General features: G+C 41.1%; 1 protein-coding gene across 1 annotated transcript; it reads left to right on the top strand.

Annotated features, from left to right (window-relative positions):
• The first annotated feature begins 3,003 nt into the window (after positions 1 to 3,003).
• atp5f1d (ATP synthase F1 subunit delta) lies at positions 3,004 to 10,080 on the top strand. Its single transcript, XM_080024544.1, has 5 exons — positions 3,004 to 3,242; positions 4,311 to 4,464; positions 5,944 to 6,032; positions 9,568 to 9,696; positions 9,937 to 10,080. Exons 1-4 carry the CDS (start codon positions 3,120 to 3,122, stop codon positions 9,688 to 9,690), a joined length of 489 nt encoding a protein of 162 aa, XP_079880670.1. The 5' UTR covers positions 3,004 to 3,119; the 3' UTR covers positions 9,691 to 9,696; positions 9,937 to 10,080.
• Positions 10,081 to 13,666: the final 3,586 nt, after the last annotated feature.

Genomic DNA, 13,666 nt, shown 5'->3' with positions numbered 1-13,666 from the left:
CCTGTGAGCCAGAGTGGGATTCGTTTGGGTTTGGTGGGGCTCGGGGAGGTTCAGTGGGTTCTCCTCAGGGTCGACCCAGCGGCCCAGGACCAGTTGCACAGGCTTGCAGCATGCCTGACAAACAGGAGCATGATGCGGGGTTAGTTGTATGATCTGTAGTTTAACCAGTCTAGTATGCATTATTCTAAACATAGACATTAGTATACAGAGTATGGCTGGGGGATATACAGTTTATAGTTATAATGCCAATATCATGATATGAGGCTACATATCGTCTAGGATTTGGTTCGCATAATATCAGGGTTAAACCTTGTCTTATTTAATACTTAATAATAGTTTTCTGAGTTTCGAAGACTCTTCAAGCTGTTCTAATCAACGCCTCTAAATGCTTGGTCATAATATCCACATTACCAATGACTGTTTTTAAAAAGAATTGTGTATAAATATATCTTACAATAAGGACCAATTGTCACTCTCAAAACATTGTCAAATTATCGACTATCAAGGTATTCACCAAAAGAATTGTGATATTTGATTTTGTTTTGTCTAAAATCCATTGAAATATACAACAGTATCCCCACCTATAACTATCAATACAAAACCAGGTATGGTTGGGTTTTAATTAGGACTCTGTACGCATTAAGATTATCACCGCGTATTGATATAAGCACAGCTCTTTTCGATATTATGTATTAATTTCCAGAGTGAAAGTGATTTTTGAGCTTGCTTTGGACGCATAAAAATCTTAACATGCTGCTGGTATTTGTGATATGATGACGCTCAACACTCATTATACTTACATTATTATTATTATTATTATTATTATTATTATTATTATTATTATTATTATTATATTAATAATAAATCAATTTCCTCCTGAGATGTGAGCTGGAAAATTAATGAACTGCTAAACACATCACAGCCCACTTGGAAGCCAAATGAGTGGAAGCTGCCGGATGATGTATCGGGCAGTGATATTGTTGAAATATTGATTAGTGGAGCAGCAGATGGTAGGCAAGCTTCTCCATATCCCTTCCTGTTCTTTTGCAGTGGACGCCTTTCAGAATAAATAAAAGTGCGGATTCACGCCTAATGCTCAAAATGCACACGTTATTCCTATTTCCTATAAGCGTTTGTCATTTTCAACCCGAAAACGAACAAAAAATTCAATTCCAGTACTCATGATAGGAAAAAGGAAAAAAGGGAATATATATATATATATATTTATATATATATATTCATTTTCAGAGTTCCTACGGGATTTGGTTATAAGGTAAAGCGAACCAGAGCACACAGTATTTACTTAGCTACAGATGCATTACACATGTGCTGGAATGGAAATAATGGATTTAGAAAAAAATAACACAACATGATACACCAGACTGACCTAAAAGAATGAAACAACGCTTATAAACGTGTCATAATGACATTATGCTTTTCCTCATAGTGCGGTGCATCCAGCCCCAGCCTCCTCCAGGAACACCTCTCTCCATGCATACACAGCCAAGACAAAACTCACCGAATCGACACGGTCCACACCAGCCAATAAAAAAACAAAGTCTCCCCGAACACTTTAATTTAGATTTTTTAAAGGCTAAAAGTATTTATGAATGAACCCCTGGCTGTGAAGCCACGCCCACTGGGTAGTCAGCGACGCAGCGTGTGACGTCACAGCTGAGGGAGAGCTCCAAGGTGCGCTCCCTCAGTAGCGTCATTGGCTCTTTTTTTTTTTTTTTTTTTTTTTTTTTCCAAAACTTGTACTTGTTGGGAAGGGAAACCCGGGCGGTATTCGCCATTTGTTATAACCTCCTCGAGCCTATGCGTCTAAGTCGTGTTGGATTTTCTTCCACTAGAATTATAATGATTTCCCTTATAGCACTAACATTATAGTTACAGCACCTGCAGCAGCTGTATTCGATGTACATTGATGTGTCAGCGCTGCAGTTTAATGGAAAATGCTTGTTCAAGGGCTTTTGCGTGCGTGCCACTTGCGCTCCAAGAAAAAGGAATAAATACGTTATCGCTCTTATCTATAGGGCTCTCAGACGACGTAGAGACGTAGCGCCACCCATCGGTGATGCGGCATCAACAGCGGCCTCGTTCAGTGACAGTCAACCGTTTTGAAATCAAGGACTCTCAATGTGTTGAGCTTAGTCCAACGGCCCTCATTTGATATCGTTTTGTCTCTGGGACCATTTTGGGTCCAAACTCCAAGACCTGTCAATACTATTGTTGCGGAGATAACGATGAAATTAGGATCGATACATTGTTGTCATTATTGTACATAATGGTGCAAATGAAATAATGATTAAAAAATGAAGTTTACCTATTAATACTTTGCTGGGGACCCCATGGGATTTCTTGAAGGGCCATTGAGCGTCCCCGTACCTCACCTTGCGAACCACTAGTTGCTGAAACGTTTTGCCCATGTCCTTACTTATTGTACTGGGTTCCCGGAAACGACTTTTCTGGCACTGTTACACTATTGTGTCCGATGCGTGTTATTGACATCATGCACGATCACACGGCATATTTTCATTTTTATGACATATGATAATCCGTGAAAACGTCAACTAATTAAGATAACAAATGAATCTTTAACGCGCATATACATAGGCATGTTCCCTCTATCTATTCCATTTTATTTCATTTTATTTTTATTGTATTTTATTCTATATATTTTTATCTTATTCTATAAGTATTCCACTTACTGTATTACGTTTTAGGAGTCAGTCAGTCGGTCTATTAGAAAGGAATTCTTTACTTGTATTTCTTTTTTTCCTGGGATATATTGTGTGCGATCACCGGGTGCGTTGCATTACATTTCACTGCATATATGTATGAAAGTATGTTTATGTATGTGACAGATAAAAAATCTTGAATCTTGAATCTTGAATCTTGACATGATTTTAGCACATTGACTACAGTCGCGCCTCCAAGGAAAGACTACCTTTCCCAGCATCCTTTGTAAAAAGAAAAAAAAAAGAAAAAAAGGCGCAAAGTCTTCTGGGTAGGTGAGCAACGTCCTTGTCCTCCCTGGCTCGCACCCACAGGCTCCACGCTCGGGCTTCGGGTCTCTGCAGGTTCTCTCCTCCACGTCGTCTCTTCCCCCCGCAAACATGATGGCAGCCAGGTTCCTCCTCCTCCGCCGCTCCCTCCCCGTGCTCCGGCAGGCTCGGTGCTACGCCGAGGCGGTCTCCGGAGCTCCGCAGATGTCCTTCACGTTCGCCTCCCCGACACAGGTAGCGCAGTCCGGGCGATGGGAGGGGAGGCTTTGCGGCCTAGTTAGCACGTTAGCCTCTATGCTAACTCACTAAAGCACGGGCATAACCAACCCACTGCGTACGAACACCGTAGTTTGACCAGCTCGTCGTCACCTCTACAGTAATGTGTTCGTTGGTGACACAAATGACCAACATTTTGTAGTTGACTTACACGGTCAACAAGCTGTCATCTAGCACTAGTGGGCTAGCTAATGCTAAATGTCAAACTGTCAATGGGACTTTATTGATTTCGACGTCTTGCCCTTGTGGGTTTGATAACCCGTTCAATGGGGACTCTCATCAGGACGAGCAGAACCGTCCCCGTCCCCCGCAAACCCGGACTGTCGGGCAGGTTCTAACCCTTCTCGCCTACATTCTGCATTTCACCTTGAGCTGTGTGTATCAGAGCTCGCTCGGTGGAAAACCTGGAATTTATAGTGTAGTTTGGAGAATCACGGGAAATGACAAAATGTGCCAAAAATGTCCTGTCAAACAAGAGCTGAGTGGAAAAACGATCAATGTGCGGCAATATTCACTTTATAAGTATTAGTTGCATGATGCATTCAAGGTACTTAATTTGTCACACGCATCCCACAAGTACGATGTAGTGAAATGATAAAGGGGCAACTCTAAAAGCTGTGCAAAACAAGTAGGAACGGTGATAATGCATATGAATGTGTATGAGTATGAAAGTACAATGTGCAACAGGGAAAATACCATAGCATTTTATTTACTGTTATTTTAGTAAAATAACATTTATTTACAGACAATTTTTAGTTCATTTCAGAATTTGTTAATCACCTTGGTTATTTAAGAGATATCTCATTTGAGTGTTATTTATTATTATTTATTAAAAGCGCCCATAGTATTTTGCAATGGAAAAAAAAGTTGCACTCAATATGGTTTCAAATTTGTTATCCAGGGATTCTAGTAATCGTCAACAACTGGCACACAGATTTCTTTAATCTGTTTTGCTTCAAAATGTTGCAAATAGTCATTTATTACATGGCGCTGTGGTTTATTTTAATCCTTTTCTCTCTTCCGCAGGTGTTTTTCAAAGAGGTCAGTGTAAAACAGGTCGACGTTCCCACGCTGACCGGTGCTTTTGGTATTCTTCCTGCCCACGTGCCCACCCTGCAGGTGCTCCGGCCCGGGGTCGTCACAGTCTTCAATGATGATGGCTCATCAGCAAAATACTTTGGTAAGAAAATACTGAAAAAAATAAAATGTTTCATTTGTTTTGTCCCTTCACCTGTTTTTATTTTCTCTGTTCAACTGATGTGGAAAAGCCCTTTGCTCATAATAAAGACTTTAAAGACGTTGAAGCAAAAGCTTTAGCAAAAGCTCACTTAAAGACTTAATAAATGAAGAAAGTTTATTTATCTTTTGAAGTATTTTATGTGAACAATGAATGTTACACACATAGTAGAATTGCGAATTGGCAGGAAACTTCTGATTACAATAAACAATCTTATGCTCCTTTTTACACAAGTTAATATAAGTCTCTGAGGTCCCCCAAACATGTTTTTGAATGTTTTTGCTAAAAATACCACTCATATTATGCATTCTAGCCATTTTGACATACCTTTATACCACCATATTCCACAACGGGCTTTTTTTGTTGGAAGAGCCACCCTCCAGCGGCCCGAGTTCTGTGAGCCAATGACGTTTTGAGCACAAGTTCTATGAGCCAGTGGCATTTTGAGCATGGCTTCCAGGTTTTGCTGTGACGTTCACCTCATCAGTCCACCAAAATCTGTTTCTGAACATTTGTTCCGACTTTTGTTGCTGGGCTTCAAGCTTATGGGAGACACGGACACTGCACTGCCACTTCTGGTTGCAGGGATTTTGTTTCCTCTAAATGTCGGAAATAAAACAAATAAATACATTTACAATAAATAACACTGTTTTTATTGTTTCTGTTTGTCTGCAGTTTCTCCATGCACAGTTGCTATTAATTCCTCTTTCTTTTAAAACATTTGTTTTAGTTTCTCAGATGGGGGGGTGGTTCTAATTCTACTATAACCCACTGTGATTTAGGGGTTGGCTGCAAATGTAAATGGCTCGTTTCAGGACATGCTTTCTGAGATAGACAGCTCACAAAAAAACAGACTGAGTTGTCTTATTTCACAGTTTGTGTGTTAGTAGGCCCAAAAGAGACCCGAATGTATGTGCGCTGAAGCACTGAAAAAGTGAGTTTTGCAAAATATGTCCGCTTTGACAATAATTTCATGCCTGGTTCATTTTTTCCTCGTAAACTGTGAGATGCCAAACTGTGCTGTACTGCATCTTGAAATTTCTCAAAGTCATAGCATCTTCTCCAATGTTCTCTTTTACTAGTTTGATGTCATTGCTTTTCAATAGCTGAAAAGCATCAAATTCTGAATGTCCCCCTTGTGAGTTTATTAAAACCTTTTGGACAAACTCTTTGTTCATAAAGCTAAATAAACCTGTACCACATAAAATTGTCTTTTTTAATAAATGTACAAATTACATTATTCATAATCTATTATGGCCAGTCAAATATTTAAATGTTTTGGCCTTGTGAATTTCTAAAGTAAAGCAGCAACCCAGCAGGGGTCAGTTAAGTTATGTGGAGTGTGATTACTTCATTACAAAACATGAAATACTAGTGAATAACGTGGCAGAATTAAAGATGTGTATGTGTGTGTGTTGACAGTGAGCAGTGGGTCCGTGACAGTTAATGCGGACTCCTCAGTTCAGCTTCTGGCGGAGGAAGCGGTTCCCCTCGACCAGCTGGACATCGCTGTGAGTACCACAATCTACTCGGCTGTACAACACTGAAAAAACACAGATCAGCCACAACATTTAAACTACCACTGATATTGTGTAGCTCTCCGTCGTGCTGCCAAAAAAGCTTTCACCCTTCCTGTGGTATCTGGCGCCTTACGTTAGCAGCAGCACCTTTAAGTCCTGTAAGTTGCGAGGTAGGGCCTCCATGGATCGGGCTTGTTGTTCCAACACATCCCACAGATGCTCTATCGTGTCGGACCCTAACCCCAGCCATACAAATGATGCAAAAGAAAACTTGATTTATCAGACCAGGCCACCTTCCTCTATTGCTTCATGGTCCATTTCTGACGCTCACGTGCCAGTTGTAGGTGCTTTCAGTGCTGGACAGGGGTCAACACAGGCAGTCTGAATGATCTGCCCCATACACAGCAAGCTGCGATGCACTTTGTGTTCTACATTACATTTACATTACATTTCATTTAGCAGACGCTTTTATCCAAAGCGACTTACAATAGTTCAATCACCGACGGGCGCAGCCATCAGGAGCAATTAGGGGTTAAGTGTCTTGCTCAAGGACACTACAGCATGCTAGCAGGAGGAGCCTGGGATCAAACCAGCAACCTTTAGATTACTAGACCACCAGCTCTACCGCCTGAGCTACCACCCCCTACCAGATCTTGCTGCCCACGTGCATCAATGAGCCCATGGGTGCCCATGACGCTGTCACCGGTTCACCTGTTGTCTTTCTTGGACCATTTTAGTAGGTACTAACTAGGGATGCAACGGTACAGTGGGTTCTGTATGTATCAAGGTTTTTGGGCCACAGTAATGATACTGTTTCGATATCTTTATATTTAACTATATATATCTATATATATATAGATATATATATATATATATAGATATATAATTTCAAATAAAATTAAAAGTTGAAAGGTGTAAAATGTTTTTTTATTATAGTAGTCTGCTATAAATAACTAGTGTAATGCTCTGTGTGTATGACTGTGTGTGTGTGTGTGGGGGGGGGGGGGTTCAAATTGATTGGTGGGTTGTTATAAGTTGCATAATTTCATCTGATTGGAGGGGAGGTGTCCAGGATAGTGGGTAATTGGCCCAGGTCTCTAGGGGGTATGTTCCCGGCATAGAGTCAGTGTGGAAGGAGAGAGGGAAGTGAGTCAAGCGCCTGGTGCGTGTGTATGATGGGAAGTCGGAATAAAAAGGGACACAGCCATCCCAGGGGGTTATTTTCTGACTGGACATTGATTGATTGCAGACTTTACAAAAATATTTCTAACCAGTTTTATCTTAATGCTTCTATTGAAAAGGCTTGCAAAGCCGTGTACAGTTAAAAAAATAAAAAATACTGTGTGTGTGTGTGTGTGTGTGTGTGTGTGTGTGTGTGTGTGTGTGTGTGTGTGTGTGTGTGTGTGTGTGTGTGTGTGTGTGTGTGTGTGTGTGTGTGTGTGTGTGTGTGTGTGTTATATAGACCTCTCACAAAAATAGAGAAATGACGCAAGGACGTGGCCAGTGAAGATCCAACATTGGATTCAATAGGAAGCATGCACTTACAGCACGTCACGCCCATACCAGTGCCAATGCCAATTAATACCTAGCTTTTTCAATTAGTTGTTTCAAGATGATGCTGAGGATCAGTTTAGTAATAATATCTCTGCATGATAAAACATCAAACATCTTTGGTCCCATCTCCCTTTTCCCCCACTATTAATATCCTGTGGCAATGATTCCAAGTTGACAAATTGTGTCTTCAAAATGTCAATTGCATGTGGTTTCGTCAATTTGTTGTGAGCCATTCTGTGAACTAATGAGGTCCGTGTGATAGACCCCCAGATCCAATTGGTCAAGGCGTCTTTAATTACAAAGCAGTCTCAGGGCAGACGCTCATCTGCTACACTGAGCAACACTTCATTGACCCAAGAGTAGATTTATTTTTGTCCCCAGAGTGCTGACGGTCACGTCCCCGTCGATGAGGGTCGACGCAGTCAGACTTGTTTTTGAACTTCAACAAAAAAAAAAAAGTCCTTGTTTAAATGTCAGTCTTGTTAATACTTGGCTGTGTGATTATATTCTTACTGTAGGGGGTCTTTCTCTTTGACCTTGGGCCGCTCCAGCACCAAGCGTCAAGTTGACTTGCTGCCAGTAAATGGGATGTTATTTCCTTGTCGTCTTGAAATCTGCGGTAACAATGCACACGTAGACATGCTGTTAATGAGGAGGGAAAGGTCAGTCACTGTCAAGTTATAGCAGATGTGTCAAATCCCCACTGGGAGACCTTTAACTTCCAGCTATGTTTGGCATTTCTACTTTCTAATCGCCACTGTGACAAATGAAGCTTTCAGGGAATAAAAAACGTCAGTAAGGATTTGCTGTGTCCCGTCTATAATCTACGCATTTCTGTTCTGCCCTACTTGACCTTGCTCCCCTGGCTTTAACAGCAAAACTAACCTCTGCAGGATGTTGTATTTTTCTGCAGGCTCTCACGTCAATAGCTTATTCCCAAGTCCTAGTTTCTGTTAAGGCAAGATGAGAGACCTCGATCTGTCAGAATCAAAGAAGATTTTATTTTCCGCTGAATTTGAGGTCTGTGAAGATTAAATTCAAGTATCTCTTCATCAGAAGGTGTTTCAGTGCACTGTGTCCAGTTGGCTGATACACCGTGGTGGTCGGAGTTCATTTTGCCGATCAAGGGGAGATTTAGCCAAACATTTGAACCGGTTTGATCAGGGATTTTTGTGTTCTACAATTAATACAATACCTTCCTCGACGTCTCAATAAAAGCAACAATTATCTTGCATTTTCCCAGTGCTAAGTAATACCTTGTCTTCTAAGATAAACCAGTATGTATTTTTATAACACTGTTATGTCTTTAGGATGCCATACGCAAAGATATCTCTGCCGTCTCGAATTGGATCAAACGTTTGCATTTTACACCAGCCTCACAAATCAACAATTTTCAGACCAGAGTCTCCCAATATGACCACAAGGGGGCTGTAAGAACTGAAGAGCACATCTAAAGTCCCTTTTAATTCTATTGGAAAAAATACTGTGTTCATCCATTAATGTGTATGTAGCTAATAACTGTTCTAAATACCCAACTGGCTCATATCAATCACATTTGATATTGACATGGTGCCTGTCCCAATCCCTTAATGCCTAAACGTGTCCAGTGTACAAATCCAGTGCAATGGCCAAATCATTGGCTATGAGTAGACAGTAATGAATATGTCTGCTTGTTCCCTCGCACAAACGACTTATTAAGAGAAAGATGCGTCGGAACATTTTCTTCTTTTTTTTTGTCATTTCATGCAAAACCTTTTAGGCAGGCTTATTTGCACAACGCATTTCATACACAAGGACAACTCAAAGTGCTTTACATAAGACATAAAAAGCATTATGTAACTACAATAGAATAATAAAAGCATAGCAAAGAAAATAAAAAAAGACGTACATACAGTTTTATGAATGATGACAACCTGAGGAACCACTGTGCGTTTGACATCCCTCCTCACCTCCTCCTCCCTCCATCCCTCAGGCAGCTAAGGCCAACCTGGAGAAGGCGCAGTCAGCGCTGGCGGGCACGTCCGATGAGGCGTCCCGGGCTGAGGCTCAGGTCAGCGTGGAGGCCAACGAGGCCATCGTCAAGGCTCTGGAGTAGACTGCGGTAAGACGGCTGCTGGATCACGACCACACTGGATGCTCAAATTCATAGTGTCCCCGAGCTTCCTCTGCTATAATGACTCAGAAGTGCATTTTATTTACGGAAATGACTTGTTTTCTTTACCACTGACACATGTAGAATGTTTACTTCTATTCAGGTTTTTCGTGTGTCAAGCACTCATTAAAAAGTATTTAACCATATAAAAGTCATTCTGTCCTGTGTTTTTCTGTTTTTCCTCTCCAGGTTTGTAACCCCTTTATGTCGGTTGGAAGGAACTGAAAATGGCCCATCTTTGTCTTTTACCCGGTGTAGTCAAGTCATAAACTGCAAGGTCTCACGCTTGCTTTGTACAGTGGATGAAATTACCAATAAATTTATTTGGAATTACTTGCTTTTGTTTTTGTTACCTTTTGTGACATCATCATTATTATTATTATTATTTTTATTTTTTTAAACAGTTGACTTTGGTTTGCCTACAGAGTAGCAGTTCCCATCCTCACCACCTGGTGGCAGCATATATCCTTGCAGTGTATTGTCATATGGCTCGTGTTGGCTTTTTAATCACATACAGACTACTTGGTCATATAATTTCAGGGAAAGACCAACAATTATCTTTTTTATGACTATTGGCTCTGATTTCTTACTCAATGTTAAATCCCTCATTAAAGTATGTTGACTTCGATTTTGCTGATGTTCAGGTCATACATTAGTCATTGTTCCTGTCATGCCTGTGGGTCTAGGGTTGCCTGTTGGGAGTTGTGATGTACCTTCCGCTTGCACTTTGATGCACTTTGAAAGTGTTAGCTGTCCATGTTTGTTGCGTGAGTCAACACGATGACCTCAGGCCTCTAATGGCCGTGCCAGGAAAGTGGTCCTTAACTCGCCACCCTGTGGAAAAAATGGGCTTTTCTCTGGTTTCATAATAACAGGCTTCAGTTCAAACCCACTTCAGGAGGCGTCAACATCAGCCATGTGCTTTCAGAACTCCAACCACAACCTGTTTATTTTGAATGTCAAGACTCTCCATAGTTCCTAACGTACGTGTACGTGTGTGTGCACGCGCGCTAAAAGGGCACCTTTTTAATCACTATTTAGCCTAAACATTGACATTATTACAACCAGGATAAAGCCTGTGGACAGAACTGGCACTAGCTGATTATTAGGGCGGTATTAACTGCTAGAATCTGGCTTTTCACCTCATTAGTGTCGCAGTTCTGCCAGCAACTTTCAAAACCATTAGAACCTTCAACCGATGCACTGGGAAAGTTCCACTGGTGAATCACTGGTGCTCATAACTTACTTTTCATCATTTAAAAGTCAAATTTGATCTTGGGCATTTAAAGAATTAAAAATAAAATGAAAGACAACCCAACAAAGAAAATGTTTTTATTTGGAAGCAGAGGCAATTGAAGACAAGGGTTTGGTTTTTTTAGCTGTCAAAATAAGTGAGAATATAAGTGTCTAATTACACAGCATCTAATTGGTGGACTGGGATGCCCTTAAGGTCTCACACGTTTTGTGCAGCGGTTCTTTTCTGTCTGATTCTCTCTTCTTTCTCTGCCTTTTTTTTTTTTTTCCATTTCCAACCTCCCCCACTTTCATCACCAATGCCGACACAAAAATGCACGTACACACACACACACTAACTCCCTGGTTAGCCTCAGGGGCCTGGAGTTGAACCCGTTGGTAATACAGCAGACGGGTGAGATGAAAGAGATGTGTCATAACAACCTCTTCTTCTTTAATCCAGATTTATGACTCAGGGTCGTCTTTTATTCCCCTATAGCATCTATGAGCCTCCTCTGAAGCCGCCACAGACGTTCCCCATGTGCTCTCCATGTGTCTGCTCCCTTCCCTGTTGTTTTGTCCCTTCTATGTAAATGCAAAATGGACAAGATTTTTTTCTATAAACCAAAGTGTGTCTTTTGTAAAACTGCACACGCTCTGAGGTACCCTTGTGCATTTTTCAGCCAAAATGTTATTTTTTTGGTGTTTTTTTTGCCATTATGCGCTCAGCAGTTTTTGCCCCAGTTTTGGTCCTTTGAGAGACGAAATAACGTCAACAAGGGCAAACATTACACGGTGTTGGATCAGTGACGTGTCTGCACCTAAAACACAAATCGAAATTCCTTGCCCTTGCTGATCCGTCTGACCCAATAGATGATGGCGCTGTGGGTAAAATGCTTCGCAGTCTGCACCTAGGAGCTCAAAACACACGAAACCTGTTGGCGGACAGTCCATGGTGTCATCTTTTCGTGCCTATTGCTGTAAATATTCAAGGCCGGAGTGGGAAGTTTTCTGCATTTGTTGAGACTTAATAGCTACTCAGATTAATTTGTGTAGCTGGCCCGACCTTCACGGAATCCATCGTATTTATTATTTCCTTGGTGGAAAAACTGAAAAAAACGAAGAAGAAAACTGTCTTTCACTTAATTTGAAACAGGTACGCTAAATGATGACTGTAGCCTCCGTCTCGTCAAATGTCTGTCACTTTTTGCATTTTCATTGAAAATGCCATGGTGATGCGGGTCATCCAAACGGAGCGTCCCGAGGTGGACGCGTTCAGACAACACTTTAACGGGTTAGGATTAGGAGGCCTTGATAAACATAAAAGCTTACATTCAGCATATGAGCAATGATGTGAGTGACACTGCCAATGCGTCTTAACATATTGGCAACGTTTCAAAGTGACACATGCCGTTGTCACGATATCCCTGTATACACTGCGCATACTGGAGCTTAGTCATTAGATTTGTGACTAATCAGCGATCACTATATGGAGCAACTCTGTTCCTCAACCTTCCTAAACTGACTCAGATTGCTGAATCATGAGTGTCTCTCAGTGGAAAAGGGTCTTCGTTCCTTTAATAACACGTCATTTAATCCTCCCATTTTATGGCATGAAATAACAAATTTCATACCTCGCTGGCGTTCCACTCCTCCGGCTCATGTCGATGCCGCTCGTAGCATGCGAAGCCATCGTTCTCACACGAGCAATTAAACGTAATAACGTTTGTAACGGGTGGATAGTTAGTAAGATATTGGTGCAGCTGGAGAGCAACACATTTACATTTGACAAATCTGGCACCTTTTGATTTATAACAGGTAAAACAAAGAAGAAAAAAACAGATTACACAACCTCAAAAAAGTGAGATAAATATTATAAATAATGATTATGACTATTCTAGACAACTGTAGCCAAATTAGTCGTAGTAGTTATTTTGTCTTTATATTATGTTATTGGACGTCCTATATGTTTTAATACTGTGTTCCTGTATTTTGATGTAGGAATAGATAAAACAAGATGTCAATACAGTTATATAATCCAACCAGGAAAGCAGCATACACTATTTGAAATAATTTCCCAGACAGAGAAATCACATTTAAGTTTATATTTATTTTTGTGGTGAGAAAGTGTTTTGCCAGTGGCAGGTTTTGTCTACAACAGGATAAAGCCAAGACCTTAATTACAGACCTGAGAAAAGAGGTTTTAGGTTGAAATTAAAGAGGTGGAAATAGAGCTCTGGGGATAAGTAGAATATCACTTTGAAGATGGTGTTTGTATTACAGCGATCACTCATCCACAAATAATTATCCACCTTGAAGTCGAAAGAAAGGACTTAAATACAACCTTTTTCCTTCAAAGCAACACACATTGTGCAGATTGAAGCTGCTTCCCTTTCTTTCTTTCTTTCTTTCTTTCTTTCTTTCTTTTCCTAAAATACAGTTTCAACGTGTGAGATGCGGTCAAGCACAGGTAAAGTGTGCATCAATGGGGGCGAGCTGAGGTTCTCCATGATGTGAGAGAGAGAGAGAGAGCGAGAGAGAGTGGGGGGGCTGATTGAAGTGCTGAAGTGCTGACCTTTCCTGTGGGTGGGTCTGTGTGTGTGTGTGTGTGTGTGTGTGTGTGCACGGGGGGGGGGGGGGGGGGGGGGGGGGGGGGGGGGGGGCAGCGGCAGACTCTCAGTCAGCT

Source organism: Zeus faber (assembly GCF_960531495.2).
Source record: "Zeus faber genome assembly, chromosome: 1".
In the NCBI taxonomy this organism is placed as follows: Eukaryota; Metazoa; Chordata; class Actinopteri; order Zeiformes; family Zeidae; genus Zeus; species Zeus faber.
Note: the sequence above shows the minus strand (reverse complement) of the source record. Positions and strands in the feature narration are given on the sequence as shown.

What these genes read in the sequence shown, in the direction of transcription:
- atp5f1d (XM_080024544.1), top strand. Translation starts at nt 3,120, where the DNA reads ATGATGGCAGCCAGGTTCCTCCTCCTCCGCCGCTCCCTCCCCGTGCTC. An exon ending in CTCATCAGCAAAATACTTTG is followed by an intron (nt 4,465 to 5,943) that starts GTAAGAAAATAC and finishes GTGTGTTGACAG; the next exon opens with TGAGCAGTGGGTCCGTGACA. An exon ending in TCGACCAGCTGGACATCGCT is followed by an intron (nt 6,033 to 9,567) that starts GTGAGTACCACA and finishes TCCATCCCTCAG; the next exon opens with GCAGCTAAGGCCAACCTGGA.